The following is a 23,467-nucleotide window of genomic DNA, read 5'->3' as shown; positions in this document are numbered from 1 at the left end:
ATTGCTTCGTTTTGATGGTTGCATTGTTTAGCCTTTGGAGTTTAATTGCCGGCACTTTTCAGAACTTTCTCTTTTGGATTTTCAGAATTGTTTTGAATGGCGTCTGTTAATCATCTTTTGCGAGTGTGAGTCCCCTGCCTGGATTTAGGGACCACAATGGTGGTGACGCAGCGGGCTGGGTGCCCACCACATCCAGTGGATTTTGGGCCACGAGTCAGTTTAGGGAGGATCCCTGGGCATTCCACCTTTGGCCACTTCACGTGACAGGTGGAAATCGCAGTCCCTTGCCACATGCTATTCTTGGGGCATTGGACTCTCCCCACTGCATAAGCCCATAAGGGCAGGAAATCCCTCAGATTCGTTACCCTGCACAGCTCCCATAGGAGACTTTGCAGGGAAATAATGAGGCAGCCCCTCCTGTAAGGTGAGAGCCTGTAGCCCTGTCCCTTTGAACAGACCCTACCCTCCAAGATAGAAAAAAGGGACCGGGTCAGAATGCCAGGAACAAAAACATTACTTTCGGGAATCTAGCCCGTGAAGGCTGCCCCCGCAAGGTCAGTCTTTTGTTCCCCCATCTCCTAGTCTTTTTCATGGCAGTCCCCCTGGCACCACCCTCCGCTGTGAGACTTCTTTCACTTGCGCCCTCACACGCCATCCACTGAGGTCTTCTTCGTTGGTTGGCTGATCACGTACCCAGAACCCCGACGTACCGCACGTCGTGCTCTGCACAAGACCATTTGTGCGTTGGGCTTTTGGCCTCATGGCCTGTAGACCACAAACGAGAAAAAGAAACTTTTCCCTTCAAAGAAATAACTTCCATTCATTGTGCATGTTCAGATACACTTGCAACTTCACCTTGTATTTAAAAAAAAAATGTCAAAGGGATTGCAGGACCGGTGGCGAACTGCTGCTAAAATGGTACCCGTTCACGAATGGAGAATTTATGAGGCATTGATCGCTGGTAGTGGATACTTACACTGGGGATACAATGTTTCCATTTCACTGGATGTCCAAAGGGAAAACAAAAACTATGTCAAAGGAGGAAAACTAACATCCATGATGATGCACGTACCAGTTATAGGCTTCTTCCTGCTCCCTGAGCACAAAGCAGCCCCAGGTGCCCTCAGAGACAACACCCAGTCCTGGCTCTCACCCACTTACAAGCTACAGGGGCAGACCCTCCCTGGTATTCCCATCTGGGGGGCACGTGGGGAGACAGTACAAAAGCACAGAGTCCCAGTAGCTCCTGGATGGGATGCAGATGTAGGCAGCTCATGTTTGCAGGAGAGTGGAGAGTGGTGGAAGAAGTGGCTGGAGAGATGGAGAAGAGTGGCAAGGTGACAGCAGTAAAAAGCAGGCAGAGGTGGTGAGAGCTAAGAGGGTGCAGGAGGGGAAGGTACATCAGAGGAAAAGAGAGGACAGAAGAAGGTGGTAGCATCGGAAGAAGGTTGGTTGCAGGGGGTCATAACATTAGAAGATGGGCAGTTGCCGGAGGTGGTGAAAGCATCATAAGAAGGATGGTTTTAGGAGGACGTGATAACATGAGGAGAAGGGAGCCCAAGTCAAGAAGAGGTGGTGAGAGTCAGGTTGCAGGGAGAGGTGGTAAAACACAAAACGAAAAAGAAGGTAATATCAGCAGAGGTTGGAAGTGACGCCAGCGGAGGTAATAGCAGGTTGTGAGTGATACAGGAGATGGACGAAAGAACACCACAACTGGGAGGTGTCAGTGAAGATGGTACTGAGGAGGTGGGAATTTTGAAATCAGTGGGAGAAGGAGACATCCTGTTGGAGAAAAAGACAAGAGGATGAGGAGAATTAGAAGTAGCAACAGAGGGAAGAGAAACCAAAGCAGAACCAGTGATAATAGCCTGAAAGGTGGAAGAAATGATAGCACCACCAGAGGCAAAGGTAGGACTAAGGGGAATAGTGAGGTCTGTACGTTAGATAGCCAGAACAGGAAGGTTCTGATGGACTCGTCGGCCTTAAGCAGGACCAGACGATGGGAGGAGGAGCAAGACAGGGTTAAGGAGATTATTGTGAGATCAAAGAGGTGGAGAAAGAGAAATCATGAAAAAGCCCAGACAAGGACACATCCAAGAGACTGCTTTTTGGGTCTTCCTGCCAGCTATGCCCATGGACCCATTTACTTACAAGTCTTTAGACCTGAGGTGGTTGTATAACTTGGAAAAGCCTGCATGGAGAACAAACAGCAAAGAAAGGTGTGACCCTGCAATGCCGGGCCAAGAGTGAAACAGCCCCCCATAAAGTGTTTGAGCTGAGGGGAGAGCCAGAAGCTGGGAAATGTGCAAACAGTGGAAGAGACATTGGGCAAGAGACTCTTAGGAAAAGGTACCGATCCCATCTTGAGAAACCCATCCGGAACCTTGTTTTTGTTTGGGAAGATCACATTTTCAGTGCTGTTAGTTTAGTCCTGTCCTAATAAAATATACTGAACTACATCATATTGCCTTGGCATCTTTCATCCCAGGAATAACGTATGGTACCCACAAATGTCCTCTAGGGCTTGGGTCTATCTCTCTCTGTGACCTATTGCAACCCAGTTGGTGAGAGCCCAGGTTTGGGGCCCATTTGAAGCATTAATCAATCATTAATCAATTCCTCCTCCCACTGCCAGGCCAGTGAAATCTTTATAGCTTGGTTTTCTATTCCACCCTAGGAAAATGTGTTTGCCTGGTTACATGTCAGGGTTGAGGACCATTGGTGGAAACAGGAGGGTGGGACTCCCAGCAGCACCATTCGATAGGAAATACATTTGGCTTGGTCTCCAGTTCTTTCCATATGCCCACTGGCAGTGTGTGGTTAACCTGGGGGGGGAGAAAGAGGTGGAGCAAGGGACTGAGGGGGCACACGTGTGGTTGCACGCACCCCTTCTATTAATGATAGTGCCACACTACTGCCAGAAACTCTTTATGCAGTGGCCCACACATGATGTAGGTAGCTGATCCCTTCATTGAAGAGGTGGTACATAGAGCATGCATACCCTGTTTTGCCCAATAATGTTTATTGTTGTGTTGCTGATTGTAGAAAGCTTGGAGTCACACAACAGTACCTCAGTCAGATACCTAGACATGACAAACGATAGGACAAGTCTTTCGGGCCAGTTGAAGGACAGAGCAAAGGTCTTGGTTCGATGGGCTGCATATATATATATAAGGCAGTCTGGTAGTACTTTCTCATTAATTACTATTCTCTTCAGAGCATGTTTCTTCAAGAAAAGCATACACCTACTGGACAATTCTTCAAAAACTGCGCCCGTCTGATGTTTCAACCTTCATTGCTTAAAATTGCATGCACAATATCCTAGCATGGCCAATACCACCCCTACCTTGGGCATATCACTGGTCTGTAAGCTTCAGGAGCCCGTCCTCCACTGCCAAAGCTACAGCTAAGGGTGGTAACACATATGGGTACACAAGAAGGGTAGGCCCGGTCAATACACCCTTGTGCACCACAACACTGCCCTAACCTCCATGTACAAGTAAGCAGCCTATTTCCTTTAAATGTAGAGGTTGGGGGAAGGGCTGCTCTTCGCCTCAGATCCTTTCTTTAACCAGACCCTTGCCACTTAGGACTGGCAGCCCGTACCGCCCTACCGGTCAGTGAAGTGTGAGAGTGGAACACTGCCACGTAGCAGGGAGGACCTGCGATTGCCAAATGACCACAGCGCCTCTCCGTAGTCGGAAGTCTGAAACCGGAAAACGCCGGCCTGTCATGACATGAATTTCATGTACAGAGGAGGCCCTCTTTGTTTCACTTTGAACAGCGTCGCTTTAGGAGGAACTAGCAAGTGACAGCTTAGATGTGTTTGGGTGGTTGTGCTAAATTAGTTTGTTGCTATGCTATCAGCATTCCTGCCATTTAGCACTTCAGATGATACGCCAATTATGCTTTTTGAAATCAGTGCTTTAATTGCTAGCTAATAGCCATTTTATCAGAATGCAACATCCGTTTGAAAAGGGGCGGCTATAAATATAAGCGAGGTATTGGCGCACAAAGAGAAGCCAGCATGGCCTTTTGTGGGCGACTGTGCAGCTCTACGATGTGACCTTCCCTGCTATATTTCTAAAGTGAACCAAACAAAAAGCAAGAGAAGCAGAAGCCAGTGGGGACGAGGCTGATCTTTAGAGAAAGCTTGAGTAGTTTCCATCTTAGGTGGATGTACTTGACGTTTTTCCATAGCAATCCCCGTCAGACCGAATTGTCCCAATTACTGGCCAGCTTTATTATCTGATAAAGACACTGGGCCTCATTTCAAGGTTGCCTGTCCGGTAACAACGGTACCAGTAAGCTTGCCGGTACCGTTGTACCGCGAACAGGCCTACACGGTAGCACCGGCCTCCCCATTCCCATTGAGTCCCATTGGACTCAAATGGGAATGGGGAGTCATTTTTACTGGCATGAAGGGGAATTACTGGGTCCGCCGGGGCTGGAATGCCCAGGTATATCCTCATTGCCAGATGGCGCTAAAAAAATGACTCAGGCGGCAGCCGTGCCGGTATTTACCAGCACGGCTACCGCCAACCCTGTAATGACCCCAACTGACAGCACATACATGATAATACACATATAGACCGACCAGCAAACTCGCCCAAATTATCATTCTACTAAATCAAGAGTGATGTAGTGCTTCATTCTGATTTCTACTGACCCATTAAATTTTTTCCATCCCAAGATTTTTTATTTATTGTTTTTCAGCTTTGCCTTTTTAGCATTTTTCTTCCACGTTGTGGGTTTTGTTGCTGCATATTAATCCAGCAAGTAAAGTGGTGTCCAGTCATAATTTCGAAAACATAATTTCGAAAGTCAAAAAAGTCGAATCAAAAATGTCGAAAAAAAAAATGTCGAATTGTTTTTTTTTTCGATATTTTTTTTTGGGCTCTAGTTTCTGTGAAAAAAATAGGTAAAAATAAAAAAAAGGGGGGGTTGGGGGAGGAACCCCCCCATTTCGAAAAAAAACGTCATTAAAAAAAAATTCGACATTTTTTTTTTCGACGTTTTTTTTTAGACTTTTTGACTTTCGAATATTTTGTATTCGAAATTATGTCTATGAACCAAGTAAAGTAGATCATCGCCCATTTGAGAACAGTTCCTGCGGGCTCTAATTAGTTCTCCCTTGGGAATGTTTGGGATGACTTGTCTCTTGTGGCAGCTTTGCCGCATGAAGTACCGCATTAACAGAGGTGCTTTTACGAAAGGTTTTGGATTCGAAACCATGATTCGTCATGGAGATTGAAAGATCCAAGAAGTCGATGCACTTAGGAACTGTTCTCAAATGGGCAATTATCTATCAGAAAGTAATCTCATACAAGCCAGATTCACCCAAAGGGGGTATAATGACAAGCATTGTGAGATCACAGCTAAAAAAGGTCAGTGAAATGAGGAGAGCAGATTTGCTCACGCCCAAAAGTGGTGCCTCAAGTCAGGTCAAAAACAAGATTAGGCTAATTACCAGATTTAACACAGACAGCCACAAACTACATGCTATTATCAAACGGCATTGGCATCTACTTCACCTAGATCATGACATCAGCAAATGGATAGACCCACATCCCAATTTCACTTTCAACAAAGGGATTACCCTTAAAAATATTCTGTGTCCATCTTTTATGAAAAACACACAACACAAGCAGACTTGGCTACATATGGCTCAGATCAAAGGGTTTCAAAAATGTGGCAGTTGCTCTATGTGTATTCATGCTTTAGATACTAAAACAGTGCAATTTGGTTCAGGTCAGGAACACCTAATTGATTCTTTTATTAATTGCAATACTAAATTTCTTGGGTACTGTATCATTTCTGTATGCGGCAAAAAATATATCGGCAGTACTATCAGACCCCTTAAAATACGGATAAGAGGGCATTTGTCAACCATTGATAGCCAAGATGCTAAATATCCTTTGGCCAGCCACTGGCAAACATGTCATCAATTGGATCTCAAACAGGCATTAAGTTTGCTGGCCTGGCCAAAGTCACGTTGCCTCCACGTGAGGGGAACCTAAAATTGCAGTTACATAGGCTTGAAGCAAGGCTAATTTGCAAATATAGCACTGTGTACTGTGGTTTAAATTCTGACCATGATTTTGCTGTTTTTTTATAAATCAGTTTTTCTGAGGGACTTTATAATGAAGTATGCCTTTGATCTGGGTTTAAAAAACATGCCAGTGCAGCTCAGGTTTGGTTAACTTTAAATTTGTCACTTGTTTAGAGAGTGTAAATATCTGCATATCACCAATTGGGTGTAAATGTTATTTTGTATCAACAAATGTCCTAGAAGTTGTTGCATGGGTGTACAGCTGAGCAGGTGTTACGCACAAGTTTGTGTGTTACTAATACCTTGGACTTCTTGGTCTCACACCACATTCTAATTAGTTCACGGGATCCACTGTACTGTGAACTTGTTCATTTCAGCTATGGATTAGCCAGTTATATTCTGCAGTTTATGTTTTTTGTCCCTTTGTGGGCTTTCACACTGAGATCATCTCCTCTGCTTATTGTAACTCTATAAAGTTTAGTCTCAGGAAAATAACCCATCTTCAGTATATGGAGCATGCACTTACTTATTTGTATTTGCATTGGTTTTGTATTAACTCAATACTCATTCAAGATGGCGGCGGAGCCTTGCCGTTTTTGTTACATGCCAACTACTGGCTAGTCAGCCTTCTAATACTCCAGCGTGTGAGCGGCTCGGCACTAGTGTGGGGATTACAATCCTAGACAAGCCGACCACCAAGGTAAGATGATGGATACACGGTCCCTAAGATCACCGCTCAGATACAGCCTGAGCGCTTCGCTCAGAATTAGATGTGAGATGATAACGAATATTTCAACGATGCTCATACTTGTCCTTTATTTTATTTCTCCTCACAGTCTCACATCGAATAATTAATTGTTTGCTTCAATGATGCTTGACCGTGCACTCAAATTGTTCCGCCTATCGCAAATGCAGTATATGCCGCAACTGCGAAGCTTAAGAGGTGTGTTCACGTTAGCTTATTGGGCACGTTAATGGGAGTGTATTTTTGAATCAGGCACTTTCACCTACATTGATAATACAGACCCAGTTTTATAATCTGCCCATTACTAAACAGTAACCCTCGCATTTTTGTCTCTTTACTATAGTATTATGCACATTGACAGGTTTTTCAGGATAACACACCTGCCTTGTCCAACCATCGATCTGATAAGATCTTTCTCACATATAAGGTACTTTACAGCTTTATGGTTGAGCATTTCCAATGGCTCTAGCGAGCATCTGCCCAGCTGAAATTGACCCATGCATCTCAAACAGAGCCAAATATTTGCGTTTTTGTCTCTCTTTCCTCATCCCCCAATATACCTATCTTCAATATGAAAACATTATGTTACACAGTATTTGGTTTTTCTTTTTCCTTTGTCCATTGCAAATCTCATTACCCTTGTGCATTTTGTATCAAATGTGCAGAACATTTTTCTTACATTTATATATTTTGTTTAGCTGTTGGATTTTGACTAAACCCTTCCCCCAAACCCCCCCTCTTTTTTCAATGGAATGTCATAAATATGGTTGGAAATATTTGATTTGTTTGTCCGCCTTGCCAATCTCTCTGTTGATTTGTGACCATTGTAATTGTATATTACTTGGCCTTTATATAGTATCAGCCTCAGAGGAAGAGCACGTTTATTCTCGAAACACTTGTCAGGCTGTTTATGTCCAGTAAATACTGCTGCAACTCAAGCAGTTCCAAAAACTGAACTATTGGAGCTGTGTGACTGGATTTCTTGTTTGAACTTTCTATTTCTGTGGTGTACATAGGCAATGTACCCACATTCACCAGCTAACTGCAGCCTGTGTTCCCCTTTCTAATTATTTGCAAGCGCAATGGACTCACTTGGACTTGTTTGCCACTTGTGTTGTTGTCACATGGTACTGTGACCTGCTTTACATACAAAGTTGACTTGGAAAATATACAGTCCTATTTCCTCATCCCCAGATTCCTTCCAGTAATGTTGTGACAAAGTCTTTGGGGGGAGGGTTGAACAAAGATGTTGCCATTAACTGCTGGCTATGAAAGACGTTTATGACATGTTTGTATGTGTCAAAACACTGATTACTCCTTCTGTTTCCTTCTGTTTGGCTGTAGGCAATGTTGAATCCAACATGCTGTTTGAAGGAAATTGGTATAGCCCTTAAGAAGAAGCTTGTATGAAGCTCAGACGAGTAAAACAGCCCGGTACGCATGTGAAGCTCTTCTAACAACACCAAAACCTTGATGACATGGAATGTTGAGAGCTCCCATTTGCCGTCTTTCGCTGAACACGGCCAGCTACAGAGACTCTGAGACCGGTCCATGTGTGAAGCCCGAAAGGTAGGAGAGAGAAAACAAACCAACATACCAGAGCGAGCACCGAGCCCCATGAGGTCACACATGGCAAACATCGGTGTAGGGGAGAACTGCAGAAGTGGGAGACCAATGGTGCAAGATGTAATAAAGAGATTATGATTGTGATAAGGGCAATAACAGAACATTGAATCAGTATAACCTGATATCTGAGCAATTATTCAGGAACCTAACGAATAAGAATGATTGTGAATCATTAAGAAAGTGGAAAAAAATATCCTGGGTGAGAGAGAGAGAGAAAGTTACAAGAGATAATTGGGCAAGAGAGAATTATTGAAGAGTGGGGAGCCAAATTAATGAGAAAGTATCAAAAGAATTATGAGTTAAGAGTGCAGTGAGAACCAAGCAAGGAGAGAATGAGTGGATGTAACAGACGCCAAGAGTGGGTAACGCACAACCTTGACAAAACAAGGAAACAACATGAAATAAAAGGAAGGTGTCCAAGAAAGTATCTCAAAGAGAACAATAAGCGGCCTCATTACAGGTCTGCCGGTAACCCTGCCGGTGCTACCGGCGGGTTGCCGCGGGACCCATAATAATTTATCAGCGCCTGACCTCCCGGTGCCACCGGCGCATTACGAGTCCGGCGGCTGAGAAGTCAGGCACCGGTATATTTGTTAATCCCCATTCCCATCGAGTCCTATGGGATTCAATGGGAGTGGAGACACGGCAGCACCGGCACCGTTAGCAAGGGTGCCAGTGCTCCCGCAAAGAGTCTGCCTACAGTGGCCACGGCAGGCAGACTCGTAGTTTGCCTGTCGGGAAACAAGGGTGCTGGTGAGCTTACCGGCACATTTGTTTCCGGACCGGCAAACTCCTAATGAGGCCCAAGGTCTTTGAACAGTTGGAAGGAGCTACAAAAGCTCACGAATAAAACCAGAGAAGAGTGTAAGAAGGGATTACTGTAAGAAACGTATTTTCTAAAAGACACATTTGCATAGGGAAGATTTGTGCTTGTACCCTATGGTATCCACCAGGGATCAGTTATTTACCGTTTACTCTTCAAAATGCATGCAGCACCCCTGGATACTAATACTAAAAACATGGGCGTGACAGTTTATCAGTAAGCTGAGGACAAAACACTGCTTACTGAAGTTGCTATTTTGTGAAATATAAGTATGAAATGTGAGGGCACTATTGCAGAGAGATGTAGGCGTTCAGCTGCTGTCGTCTTACTCAACTCCTTAAAAGAATTGGCTGACTGCATTTGGAGTGCACAATATGTCTTCTATGATACATTTAGAAGCCAGGTTTATGGGTCTTCTACTTTACATTTGAGTCTCACCATAGATTTATGATAAAGCGATCTCAGTAGAATAGTGCAGGTTCTTCTGATGCCATGACTGGATTGCGGTCTGTAATACTGATTGGAGTCCCCTGCTAGACATCCACCTTAGCTCCTCCATTTAAACTGTGACAACATCATCCCAGATCTCTTACCCCTCCGCTAAGGATCCATCGATGACTTTCAGTCTTCCCCTAATTTGCAAGACCATCCACCACAACTCTCAGAGCTGCTGATTGAGAGATTTCAAACCTTCTGGTGCCAAAAAGGGACCTAACCGTACCCAGAAACCCGTGAATCCAACAACATGGGTGCAATTTGTTGCCGTCGTTGGCCGTGAATCTGGAGATCTAGTGCTGTGGTGGCTAGCCCTGAACTTCACACAATGCAGATCAGAGTGGAAAGCCCTTTTCAGGAGGTCTCCAATTTATGAGAACATTTCTCTTTAAATGAGCCCTGTGGTCAGATGCACTGTGCTCAGTGATATGCCCTGGAACTGAACGTCTATGCGCATTAGGACTACTGCACCCCCTTACCTCTTTAAATCAGATGCTCTAAGGTGAAGGACTGTATACCCGTGGAGGTTGAATGCTCCAATATACATTTCTAATTGGATGCTCAAACAGCAGCAAGCCTATTGCATAGGTACACCTCACTCTGTGACCCAATTCACACATATTCCACTGCACGGATTGTCTAAATAGGCTGATGGTTGCCCACTTGTGCGTTGTCATTGAAAAGCCAAATCATATTGACACTTCTGATAAACCGATGTCTAAATGTGGAATACCTAGTATGCACAAACACTTCTGCGCCCATATTTCCAAATGTGCTGGACTAATACGAGCACACACACTTACTCTGAATATTTGAAGCAATGAATACATATGCAGCTCTTACTGCACTCATATGTTAGCATGAGAGATTATCATTACCCTCAGAGGCATGTCCGTTGTAAGCACGTTTCTCCTTAACTGAAGGCTCATTGTACACGCAAAGCTCTCCAAGGCAACGCTTCATGGGTGAGGCCGATTTAAAATAATGCCTCCCTTCAAACATCCAGTCGCAAGCACTCTCTGCGCCCAACACCCCCCTCTAGAAGAAAAATATCTTTAGCCCGTCTAAAGAAATGTCAACAGCAAGTGCAAGCCTGACTCCATGGTTCCCTACCTTGACTAAGTCAACACCTCATTCCAATTCGAGCTCTCTACTTGCTCACTTTTTTCAACTTGATTTTGATGAATTCAACTCCCCACGGTCGACCCCCTTCAATAATCACTGCTCTGCTTGCTCCTTAAAGCACCCCAACCTGCGTCTTTAGCCCTGGAATTCTCGAGCCACCCAGCTGCTGAGGACAGAAATGTGTTGTTTCTGATGCTGCTGTGCTCTAGCACCTTGAAAGGTCTCTTGTGCTAGATGGGATTACCAATAAAGAACTCATACCAAATAACTGAAGAGACTCAAAGAATATGGCAAAGTATTACTTTATTCTCAATTTAATAAAGTAGGGTCAACTGGCAGATATCGGACTGATGCTTGCACACTCACACACAAACTTGATTACACAGAGGTCTTATACCCCAATGTGCATCATCTATGATGTCATCCTATGTGGAAAACTATAAAACGTATCGACGGGAGGGATTGGTTAGGGGAACATATCTACTTATAGAATAAATATGGGTTAGTACTTCACTGGCTCTCACTTATCTGTGAGGCATGCCTCAAACTACCTTTAAATATGTATAATACCGATTATAGCAAACATATTGACAGCAGATTGCTCTATCAACATTGTATAGCAGGTTGCCCCATAGATCCAATGATTGGCTAGCATTCCCACCCAGTCTTGGACTTTTGGCTCGGCTAGCAGCACGTAAGATAAACGAAACCCAGGTGCTTGAGTCACATCAGATTACTTCCACTTTACCAATCAGTCTATCATCTCTCATCAGTCTGTCCAGAAGCCAGAGTTTCATGTTTGCAGTTGACCTTGTAGCTCGCTCTCTCTTCTTGAACATTCAAGGGAGTGTAAGCACATTGCTATCTTCATCCGCAGCTTAATGAATAACAGCTATTCATTAAGCTTGTTTTTCACTTCTGGATCACGTGTGAGGAGACCAAAAATCTGTCCATTTTGACCTCCTATTTACTGCTATTTGATTTAATTATGCTGGGTATCATTGCTCGTCTTGGCCTCTAGAGACTTGCTCACTCAATCTTGTAGGAGCCTTATCCATTGTTAATTGTCCAAAACGTTGGCTCTTGCAAATGTCTGCTTCTTCTTTAACCTAAGAGATATATGTCTCACGTCCATCACTTATCTGTTTGCCACACTTTGTGCTTTGCAGCTATTCCTTGAAATAGCATCCTTGATCCCAGGCCAACATAGACTCCTCTTTGTTTGCACACAAATCTATTTTCCAGCCTCTCCTGACTCTGCAGCCCTGGTCTGTTTCTGAGGTAACTGAATTGAATCTTTGCACGAGCGGCGTCCATTGTCCTATCATGGCCCTCCTTGCCAATTATAGTTTCCTCTATAGCGAGCTTCTATGTGTCTCATCTATCTTGCGTTGCTGCATATTTACACTTATTGGCCAACAAGTTACTTTATTCTTCTTTGTATATATGATTACTTTATCGTTTCATACATGTTTCTCTTATCACTTCAAGTACATCATTACTTTTCAGTATTTTCTTATCATTTCAATACATCCTCGTATAGCTCCTTTATGACATCACTCTGCCCATGTCAGATTTCACTAAGCACTACAAGATATCCAGTGGTACGTGCTGACATCCGTCCCCACATCATCCTTCCACTCCTTCAGTGCGAGGATACATTCAATAGGTTGTCTGAGTGCATATATCATCTCTCGTACACTTGAAGTGGTATAGGCATAACACATGGAGTCCCCAATAGGCCCCTTCTCCTGCTGTTCCACTATGATGGCAGTGAGGGCGCGGGAGTTAGGAATAATGCGCCCACATACTCTACACTTTTGGCACAAAGACTGATTCCCCACTCTTACAAAGACTCTCTACTGACCCTGATCATAGCCCTCAACAGAGCCAGATCTTCCTATTACACTAATCTTGTTTCCTCTCCCGTTCATGTTTCCTCCCATAAGAACCACTGTATTTCCTCCTCTCTCTCCGTCAATGATTTTGCCTCCTACTTCTTCACTAAAATCATCAAAACATGTCCACTCTTCTGTCCCTCCCTCCTTACTTCCCTCATTCTCCCCTCGTCCCATCTTCTCAAGACTCTTCTCTCGATCTTGCTTTGTCTCAAACTCTTCAATGGAATTTTCTGACCATCCTTCTCTCTGCCAACTCATCCTGCGTTCAAATTTACCCCTTTCCAGCACAGGTTTTGAAGGAAAGTGCAACCAACAATTCCACAGATTTTTCTGCCTTATTCAACCTATCCCTCTCAACTGGTGTCTTCTATGCCTGTTACAAAACAACCACAACTATGCCTCTCTTAAAGAAATCAACTGCTGAGCACAACAATCCGTCATTCTAAAAACCTGTCTCTCCTTCCCGAACACTGAAGTCCTCGAAAGAATTGTCTTAAACTGAATAGTGAACTATCACTAGGTTCACACTTTTGCTGACCCCACCAATCTGGATTCCTCCGAATACTCGACCCTGACTGCACTCATCCTCGTTGATAATTCTCTCACCGCTGCCCACCAGTCTCACCGCTTGACTATGTTCATCCTTCTAGACCTTTCAGCAGCCTGTGAAACTGTGAATCATCCCTCTCTTCTTCAAACTCTTTCCCTCCCTGACTTCCAGGACACCGCATTTATCTGGGTGTTCTCCTACCTCTCGGTCCACTACTTCTCCATTTTAGAGGACTCCAGCACCTACTCCCCAACACCCATTCCTGTGAGTGTTCTCTAAGGATCAGTCGTAAGCCATCTCCTCTTCACCCTGTGTGCCTATGCCCTCAGTAAACTGATTTAATCACATCTTCGCTGGAGATACATAGATAGTCTTGTCCTTCCTCTCTTTATTTAATTTATTTTATTGAGCATTTGTAAGGCGCTGTATACAACAGAATTGTGTTTCAAAGCGCAAAAAGGCTAAATGGGAAGGGAACAGGGGAAATAATAAAATGGCAAAACACTAATACACAATCATGGTCCTACTAGATCTTGTGGCATTCGGCCGTGCAAGTGCATTGAAGAGAAGGGCAGGGTAAGGTAGGGGGAGCAGAGGAGAGGACAAGTGTTGGAGGAGGGCCCGGGAGGGAAGTGCTAAGGCGACTCAAGGAGGAGAACCTCCGTAAAAGTGCTAATATATAAGACTCAAGGGTGGTATGTAGAGCCGTCAAGCAGAGGCCAGTAGGGCAGTGCAGTGTGCTGGCATGGACCGGGAGGAGGGACTGAGATCCAGTAAGAATCATGAGGAACAGGTCAGCGGCAGTGGGGTGATTAGCAGGGGGAGGAAAGAGGGGAAGAGTTTTGAGCAATTTCCAGAAAGTGAGGAGGTCCGGCTCAAGTCTTTCAACCCTGCATGTTCTAAACACATAACTGCACAAGTTCCTTTCCAGATGCTCTCTATAATTTGCCTTCAGAACATCACCCAGAACAACATCTATGCCAATTAAACCTTTAAAATAATATGGTTGTTTTAATGTAAACAGTAGACATGTCTGGAGCGGGTGTATGAGCACCTGGGTCACTTTAAGCTCAGAATCACTAGCTACACAATGCAAATCCTGCACGGGGAAACGCAAGAGAGTATTGTGTGGCAATGTCCTACAACGTGGGGAACCTATACCTCACACGATCTGTCTGAGAATCCAACATGGTTAGAGGCCATTATAAAGCTCGGTCCATGGATTCAGAGAGGTGGCGCTGAGGCGTGTTACGCAGAAAAAGAATGCCCACGAACAGGAAACCAGCAATGCCAGACCACACACCAGAAATGCTTACAGCTAAAACACGAACATATCCCTCCCTGGAGGGCTGGCCAAGATGCACGTCATAGGGACGAAGGAAGAGGTGTGAGTGATGGAGAAGGAGCGTGGAGTGGCTTGCAGCAGGTGGACGAGAGACTTGGAGCAGGAGAGGTCAGAAGAGGAGAAAGGAGAAATTGGAAGAAAGAAGAGGGCGGAGGTAAGGGGTATTGGGGAGAGGAGGAAAGGTGGGATTAATAGACAGGAGGGTGAGAGCTGTACGTGTGTTAGGAGTCTAGAGGAGGAAATTAGGGACATCAAACACAGAAGAGTGAGAGGGCAGGGGGAGAGTGAAAAGAGAGAAAAGGAGGACCAGTGGGACATCAGAGATTGGGGGAAAGATGAAGAGCAGAGCAACTGCTGGTAGAGCAAGTGCCACCAGTGCTTAATGCATTACCACTGGCAATGCTGTTTTATTGCAAGCAGGCCCCTTCATAGAACAAAATGACAAAAGACAATGGCTGAAATTACTGCCCAAAATACGATGAGCTGTGAGCCAGTCTTAAAAATGATGAAGCCCATTGTAAGCTGCTCCATTGCGAGACATGTGTCCTTCGGTGGGTGTAGAACCACAGGCAATGATGGGGAGAGGGGGGGTATGCTCATCCTGGGTCCCATGCTTGCATCTGAAATTGAAATAGGTTATGGCATGCAGTATTATTACAATGGGTAGTCTTTATTTAAGGACTACCCACTGTAGACTTTCACAGCCAGGAGCAATAACCATCGGCAGTATTACCATAACGGGCAAGTGCCCGGGTAGGTAACAGAAATACTGCCAGTGTGCACGCCCGTTGCCATGATGATCTCAGCAGAATGTTACTTTACCGCTGTTTCTTATTTAGCAAGCGCACTAGATGCCTTGATGATATGTTCAAGCTCATCTAGATTCCGTTACTCCAAGTTAAGTGTGCCTAACCACATCCACACGCAGCATCAAGCGGCAGAATCACTAGCCACGCGGAGGCGGTGAAGGATAGTGACAGCCAATTGGGTCAAGACATGGCCCTGGGTTATACCCGGCTTTTACACCCTAGCTCAGGTCGCGTTTGCCTTCAGGGAAACTAACTATTTAACAGCATGAGGGGCCATCTTTGCTTGGTACACCTAGCACTTCCCCCCACTCCCTCATCCCTTCACTCTCTCTCTGCACTTGCACGTTCTGAATGCTCACAAGGCCTAGTAGGTCCGCCTCTATCTTTCATTGTTATATTTGCTTCTCATTCCCATGTTCCTTCCCTGTTGCCCTGTGGGCGCCTTGAACACAATTGAATTGATGTATAAGCGCCTAACGAGCGAACAATAAATAAATAAATAATCCTCATAGGTCCTCACTTCTACAGCCGGCAGGATGAGCACATGCATTCAAGCTCTTGGTGGGATCTTCTTTGGGCCCATTGGGGCATTAGTCAACTGTTACCAGCAGCAAATGTCCTTCTGCTGCAAACATTTTCTTTTGGCAAAGGTTTTCTTTGACAAATGTGTTGAATTTTATTTAAAAAAATCGTTCAAGTGAAGAACAAACTTCTCCCTTCATTATTACCTTACACTGAAAGGAAACCATCATTTGTAATAGCAAAGATCAAAGTAAAAATTTCTTTCCATTTCTGAACTTCTGTTTTGTAAGGAAGCCTTTAAATGTCGATGCAATTATCTTTCTGCCAGAAAGGAAAGAGACGGCAAGTGCTATCCTGTCAATTTTCCTCCCAGAGTAGTTTATCTAAATGTAGACCCTGTTTCACAGTTCAGTACACCACAACATGCTTAGAACGTTTCTGCTCGCGCTGTGGCTCGCCAGCATTGGCTCGTGACGGGTAGATCTGCCCCGGTTTGATATACGCCTGCACGAGTGGCCTATGATTATGGCGCCGGTCCCCGGCCCCCTACCTGCTTCGGCTTTGTGCTGCTTCTCAATTTTCTCCAGGCGCCCCAACAAGGAATCGATTTTGCTCTTGATCTGGGTCAATTCTTTCTTGATTGTTTGCAGCTCATCTGATTTCACTGATGGCAAATAGGGAAAGAAAAGATATGTAAATATTTGAAATCCAAGTGAACTTAAATCAAAAACTACTTTTTACTTTACACAGAGCTCAATAAATTACGACTCCACCATGTTGTAACAAATCATCAGCTTTTGTTTTATTTTTATTTTATTTATCGCATTTGTTATATGGCCAAACCCGTGGGGTGTCACGGCATAGATACAGACATCTTTGCATAAATGGATACAGTTACAATCAATACATATGCACATGGAAAATACATGGTTCACTATAAATAACAGTCAGATATTAGCAATGGTTAGTCAATACATTTGCACATGGAAAATACAGGGTTCAGTATAAATTACAGTCAGATATTAGCAAGGATGGCTTTCAATGGGGAAGGGAAGTGGCTACTGTTGGAGGTACTACAGAGGTGGGGGTGGGGAGCGGAAGTTACCTGAACCTGTCTAATGGGTGGAAAAGGGCAGGAGCCAGCAGCCTAGAATTTATTGGATAACCATATTTTTAAGGACTTCTTGAAATACTGGTGAGAGGGTTCATTTCTAGTGTGTAACGGAAGCGTGTTCCAAGTCTTTGGAGCCATTACTGGGAAGCTGCTTCCCCCTGCTCTGGAGCATTTGTAACGTGGGATAGAGAGATGTGCATATGTGTTAGATCTGAGTGCTCTCGATGCCTTATTCAGGGTCACAGTGTTATTTAGGTAAATGGGTGCCTTCTTGGCGAGACATTTGTGGGTGACACAGAGTGTTTTGAATATGATTGAAGCTTGTATGGGTAGCCAGTGGGCTTCCCTCCTGGTAGTGGAGATGTGGTCTGATTTTTTTAGTACAAAGGCTATTTTGCAGCAATTGCAATTTGGCCAAATTGGCGCATGAAGTAACTAGCAGTAGTAGTTTCAGCTTCCCATTGCAAATGGAGATTTCCAATAGTGGGCAATAGGGCCGATTCACAGCGTTCTATGCGGCCGGGCAAATTACGGTTGATTCCCAACACCTAAAATGCGATTTTCGACTGGCCTCAGTGGCAATGAGAGTTCATATATTGTTCTTCATCTGCATACAAGCACGTATGTTGTATCATCATAAACACTACACCCTTGCCAGAGGGCAATCCTTCACACAACACTACACTATTGCTGTGAGGATGGGTCCTTGCTGGCCTTCATGCCTCCTTCTGAAGAGTAGAGCCTTCCCTCGGCTCATGTTGACTTAAATAGGCAACGGTGCGGTGCCATTCATGTTGTGTCTTTTTCACCTGTCTGATTGGAATCATGGCTGGGTTAGTAGTAGCATGAGGCTGAGTAGGAGGAGTTTGTGAACCATTATTTATCCCTGTACTTCTGCAGAGCATTTGTAATTTTGGCACAGGCATGTGGAGGTTTTTGGTCCCTTTGATTTGATTTGATCTGATTTGTTTATTTATATAGCGCTCCTTACCCTCAGGTATCTGGGTGCATTGCATAAGGTTACATGGTTACAATGGTTACAATAAAATGTTGCACAGTGAGTTGTATGCAATCCAATGAGAAAAAAATACATACAGAGGTTAAGTACCAGCATGACGTAGTAAAATATTGGATACAATGTAAATAGCAGTAGTTACATACATATTATATGTACAGGTACATCTAGTAAGGATATTGACATTTGATGGCAATTTAACAAAGGAGGCAGACATCTATAGACTCTCCTGGGAGATAAGCTTTTTTTTGCATTCATCCTGAATTGGGAGAAAGAAGGTTCTGCGCTTAAGGCTGTAGGTAGGGAGTTCCATAGTTTGGAAGCTAACACTGGGAAGCTGCTATCTCCTGATTTCTGTAGATTAAATTGTGGGACTCTGAGTCAATATAGTTGTGAGGATCTGGTAGGTCGATCTGATTGGCTTTCAGTAAATTTGCATGTCAGGTATCTAGGTGCTAAATTGGAGAGGCATCTATGGGTAAGAGCTGGCATTTTGAATGAGGTTCTATTCTTGATTGATAGCCATTGGAAGTTACGTCTGCCCTCTGATATGTGATAAGATCTTGGTATGTTGAGGCCATTATTTTGTAGTGTTTGTAGTTTTTTTAGGTTTCCTTTGTTAGTTCCAAGGTATAGTGCATTGCAATAATTCAATTTGGATAGACTGAGCACTCTGGCTACCCTGGCACAGCTTAATGTTGACAGGAAAGGTCTGCAAGCGTTTATTAGTTTGCAAGTGTAAGCTGTAGCAGAAGCTGGCGCGTTCACTTGTCTGGTCAGGGTCAGGTAAGAGACGAGGTAAAATCAGAGTGTTTTGACTTCCTTAGACACCAGTATGTTAATGCCATCTATAGTAAAAGATTTAAATTTGTTGTCTAGTTTATTTAGTTTCGATTGGGAGCCAATAAGAAGAGGTTTGGTCTTCTCATCGTTAAGGCAGAGGCCATGTGTGGCCATCCATGCCTGGATAATGAGGTAAATTTTGTTCAGTAGTTTTGAATCAAGGTTGTAATCGCTGGTGATAGGGATGAGGAGTCGGTGTCATCTGCAAAGTTAGTGTAGGTGACACCCAAGTGGTCAAGGTCATCGAACAAAGTCTTGGTGAAAATATTATACAGCGTAGGTGAAACGCAGGACCCTTGTGTTACTCCACAAGTTACCGGTGCTGGATCGGCCAAAGCAGTTGGAGCGGAAACATTCATAATTATGTTGTCGAGGCAGGATTGTATCCAGGTCATTGCTTTGTCTGAGATATGAGCTGATGAGGTAAGATGATTGCACAAGACTCTGTGATTGATGAGGTCGAAGGAGGTAGATAGATCTAACAAGAGAAGGAGGACAATGTTAACTTTGTCTTTTTGGTCGTCTATTTGTGTTTTCAAGTCTTAGAAGGCAGTTTCGGTGCTATGCCTGGGTCTAAACCCAGATTGTCGCAGGCCCATAATATTGTTAGTTTCTAGGTGTGCCTGTATCTGTAGATATGCAGCCCTGTCTAGGATTTTCAGCAGAAAAGACACTGTGGTGATAGGTCTGTAGTTCATAGGAATGTCTGGGCCAAGATTAGGTTTAAGTCATTATGTTTTCAACTTCATTGATCGATAGAGGAGTGAAATTAAATAAGCTGCCTGGTTTTGCAGTTGGAGGCTGGGATTTATGAAGAGCCGATTCATTGGAGATGCTGAGTTTTTTCTTTTTGATTTGAGCTTGGAGCATCGATATTATATCAAGCAAAGCTTCTTGTATCTTGGTGCACCAAGTCTTATCTTTAGTACATGTTTCAGTGGGGGATGTAGGTGACTCAAGCTCTCTAAGGATAGTAAATAATTCTCTATTGCCCCATTTAGCATTCATGATTCTATTGTTGTAAGTGTCATTTGTGGTTCGGAGGATAGCCGTCTTATAGCAACTAGCGGCTTGTGAGAATTAATCTTTGTTGGAAGCTGAAGGGTAGTTTTTCCATAAGGTTTAGGATTTTCTTTTATTATTTTGTAGGGTTTTAAGGCTAGAGGTGAACCATGAGTTTAGGTGAGTGCGGGGCTTAGTTGTGCACAATTTCAGTGGAGCTATCGTATTGATGGCTTGGCAGGGTGTTAGGTTGTGTAGTTCTACTAATTTTGAGGGGTCAGTATTGGTAGTTGAATGATTAATGATAGGTTACAAGAGAGGCAGTATATTCTCTGCTGTAATATTCTTGTTTTTTCTGGTGATTGCTGGTGGTGCCAAGGCTATAGGCCAGTTCTGTTGAGTACTAGACCGTAAGGTGAAAGCGACAAAGTGGTGGTCTGTCGATGCACATGGTACATTAGAGAGAATGTTAGTTTCACAATTAAGGTCTCCAATGCAGTCTAGAATTCTTCCTTTAGTGTGTGTAGGTTTGGTGATGCGATGAGAGAATCCCAGGTCTGTGATCGAGTTTGCTACTGTAGAGGCACTGTCATCATTTGCGTCTTGGAAGCCTAGATTAATGTCAACAAATGCCAAGATTTGTGATCCTGGTTTAGTGTTGGTGGAAAGTAGTTGTGAGATATCTTCCTCAAAGGTAGATATTGGGCCAGGGGGTCTGCACACAAGGTGGATTTTTAGTGTGCGTGAAGCTGAGAGTGGGAGTTTCATCGATAGGAGTTTGGCAGATGGGAATGGAAGGTTCGGCAAGGCTCTAAGGCCGAGGTGGGTTTTGGAGATAACGGCAACTCCACCACCTCTAGAGGATTTTCTGTAAAGTCTGGCTATGGTGTAGTTATCTGAAATGGCTAGAGATAGTGAGGAGCCTGCTGCAACGTATTGTCAGGTCTCTGTTATGGCCAGGAAGTCTAACTCATTATAAATGATGAGGTCAGCAATGCCTAAGGCATGTGCTGTCAATGACCTTGCATTAATAAGTGCTCCCTTGATGGGTATAGCAATGTTATTGGGACTGTTTAGAGGCTCTGTAGTGTTCTTTAGACAGGGATCAATGTTTTTGACTGAGTTGCTTATTGGAGTCAAGGTATTTTTCCTAGTAGGCATGGACTTAGTATAGGTTAAGCCTTGTCGATTAGATATTAGCAGGTAATATGGTATGAATCTAGAGCCTAGTCTGAAGTTCCGGCTTTTCATGGTGCATGATTGGTTAGGAACAGTTTGAGAGTCATAGTGTTTCATCCATTGGATGGGGGTAAGCGAGTTAGTATTAATACTTGTTGGCGTGGCGCTGGAGTATAGATTAGAAGACTGTGGTAGGCAGGGTGGCAAGAATTTTGTGGGTGATATAGAGTTATGGAGGGGTAGTGATGTAGACATAGTAAGGGAGATGCTGCTCTTACTTGTTCTAGAGGCGTGGTCATAGGTGGGTTGCATGGTAACATACTTTCTGTTATTGGCAAAGGTGACTGAGGCTAGAAGGGTCATTAAAGTCAATATGGCAGCCCTGGGAGCATTCCAACCAAATGTCAAAGAGTCCTTGCTGGTAGAATAATACATAGCATCTCATCGCAGATGGTTGTGTCCAGTTATTATCTGAGATAACTTGGGTCCAAGAAAGTGGCAAAATGCATTGGTGTGATGGCTAATGCGCCGGATATGAAAGCGATACGTATAGGTGGATAGATAATGGATACGACAAGCACATTGTTTAATTGCTAAGATCACTCTCATAGGGAAGGGTCCAATTATCACCCCAAAGAATGGAATTAACTTTAGCCCTGATTGAAACTTCATCACCAACGGAGTAATTGTCTTAATTATGGGCTGTGTATATTGTGACCTTCACTACTGATACCTGTTTAATTAATCTAAGATACAACAAACGCCACTGTTTGTGAAACAATGTGAATTGTTCTAATTATTATAATTACAAGAAAAACATTTAGAAACGGCTCTGTGGCTGACTGGAGATCTGAAAGAACTGCAACACATGTCAAGAAAAACGACAACCTGCAGGTGCTCCAAAGCCTGGCATATTTAACCACTCCCTAGACTCACTACTATTTTTTTCCTCCTACCCTGTTTCACTCCATCCCTATGCAGTGACCCTGAGCCTCCCCATCCATACCTCCCTGCCTGAGTTCCTACCCTTGCAGACCCCTTCACTTTTAACTATAGTTTTAACTATAGCATCCTTCTTAATGTAAAGACTATTGCAATCTGGTACTTTGACTGTATAGTGTAACTTAGCCCATGCCACCTCCCTGCGGAGTGTGTGGCTCCACTGTCTCCACCTCCTCCATACTCCTGCCAAGCTGTACCTACACCTCTACCCCTGCACTTTCCTGCGGCGTGTGGGGCTCCACTGTCTCTTCCTTCTCCATGCTCCTGCCCCACCTGTACCTAAACCTCTCCCCCTGCACTTCCAAACCTCTTGGTAGGCAATAAGGCACCACACAAAACAACAATAGAATAATACAATAAAATGAAAGCACAGCAGTCATTATCACAGCAACACAAATTAGTGCTAAGAACATAGGGCCTGATTCATGGAACCTTTTCCTGTGGAATCAGGCCCATAATGCCTATGTCATTTAAGAATCCTAAAATAGCAATGGAGCATTGTGGGATCTGTTTAGTGAGATAGCTGAACTCCTGTGCTTCTCAGCTGGGTAAAATAATTAAGCTTGAAACCAAGCGTCCTGAGCACATCCTGTTCAGAAAAGTGATACTCTTCTAAGCACACCTCATGTTGAAATTTGCAAGTGATTTTACAGTTCGCCCAAGGTCCTTTACCATCCACGATATTATTTAACAAAAACAAGCATTGGCAATGCCAACAGTTTTGGCTTTGGTGTAGGCATGGGAAAGGCACTTGACAGGCACTGCCGTAGTGGTATTAACTGCCCATTGATGTTAGCAGGTGCAAAATGGTGCAAGTGCCTAGGCATCTAATGGCAGTGCCTGGCAAATGCCTAATATTTATAGACAAGCTAGAACTGTTGGCTTTGCCAAAGCTTGTTTTTAACAGGACTTCACTGAAGGACACGTATGGTCCGTATAAATCGAGTGGAAGAATGAATACCTGGTTAAGACATTTTGTATTACACCACTAACAGTTTTACAACTCCAATTAAGTCATTAACTTTCAGAAGACTGCTTTGAAAAGAACTTTGGCAGGCATTTCGAGTGCAAAGTGCGATGTTAAGGCTTGATTAAAGCAAGCTGAAAGAGTTCCCAGGGGGATGTGTTTCGGGTGCGGAGGGGCAGGAACTGGGTGGCAATGGCCATAGGGATTAGCATGGCTGTGGGCAGTCAATGGGTGGACAAATAACCAAACACCTAGAAGCTGTGTGTCCCTCCTCATTTGCCATGTCTTCCTATCGGTACTCTAATGCAATAGTTTTGGCTAATAGGTGGCAAATAGCCCAAACCAATATTGT

General features: G+C 44.0%; 1 protein-coding gene across 6 annotated transcripts in view; it reads right to left on the bottom strand.

Annotated features, from left to right (window-relative positions):
* The window catches only part of RALYL (RALY RNA binding protein like), a 2,307,036-nt gene that overhangs the window by 61,324 nt on the left and 2,222,245 nt on the right, over nt 1–23,467 (bottom strand). For all 6 annotated transcript variants that reach the window (XM_069621283.1, XM_069621281.1, XM_069621285.1 and 3 more), the window contains one exon: nt 16,544–16,657. In XM_069621283.1, the coding sequence (XP_069477384.1) occupies nt 16,544–16,657 (114 nt within the window). The remainder of the gene's footprint in view (nt 1–16,543; nt 16,658–23,467) is intronic.

Source organism: Ambystoma mexicanum, chromosome 5q (assembly GCF_040938575.1).
Source record: "Ambystoma mexicanum isolate Mex_15411 chromosome 5q, UKY_AmexF1_1, whole genome shotgun sequence".
Taxonomy (NCBI): domain Eukaryota; kingdom Metazoa; phylum Chordata; class Amphibia; order Caudata; family Ambystomatidae; genus Ambystoma; species Ambystoma mexicanum.
This window is presented reverse-complemented; position numbering and strand designations above follow the sequence as displayed.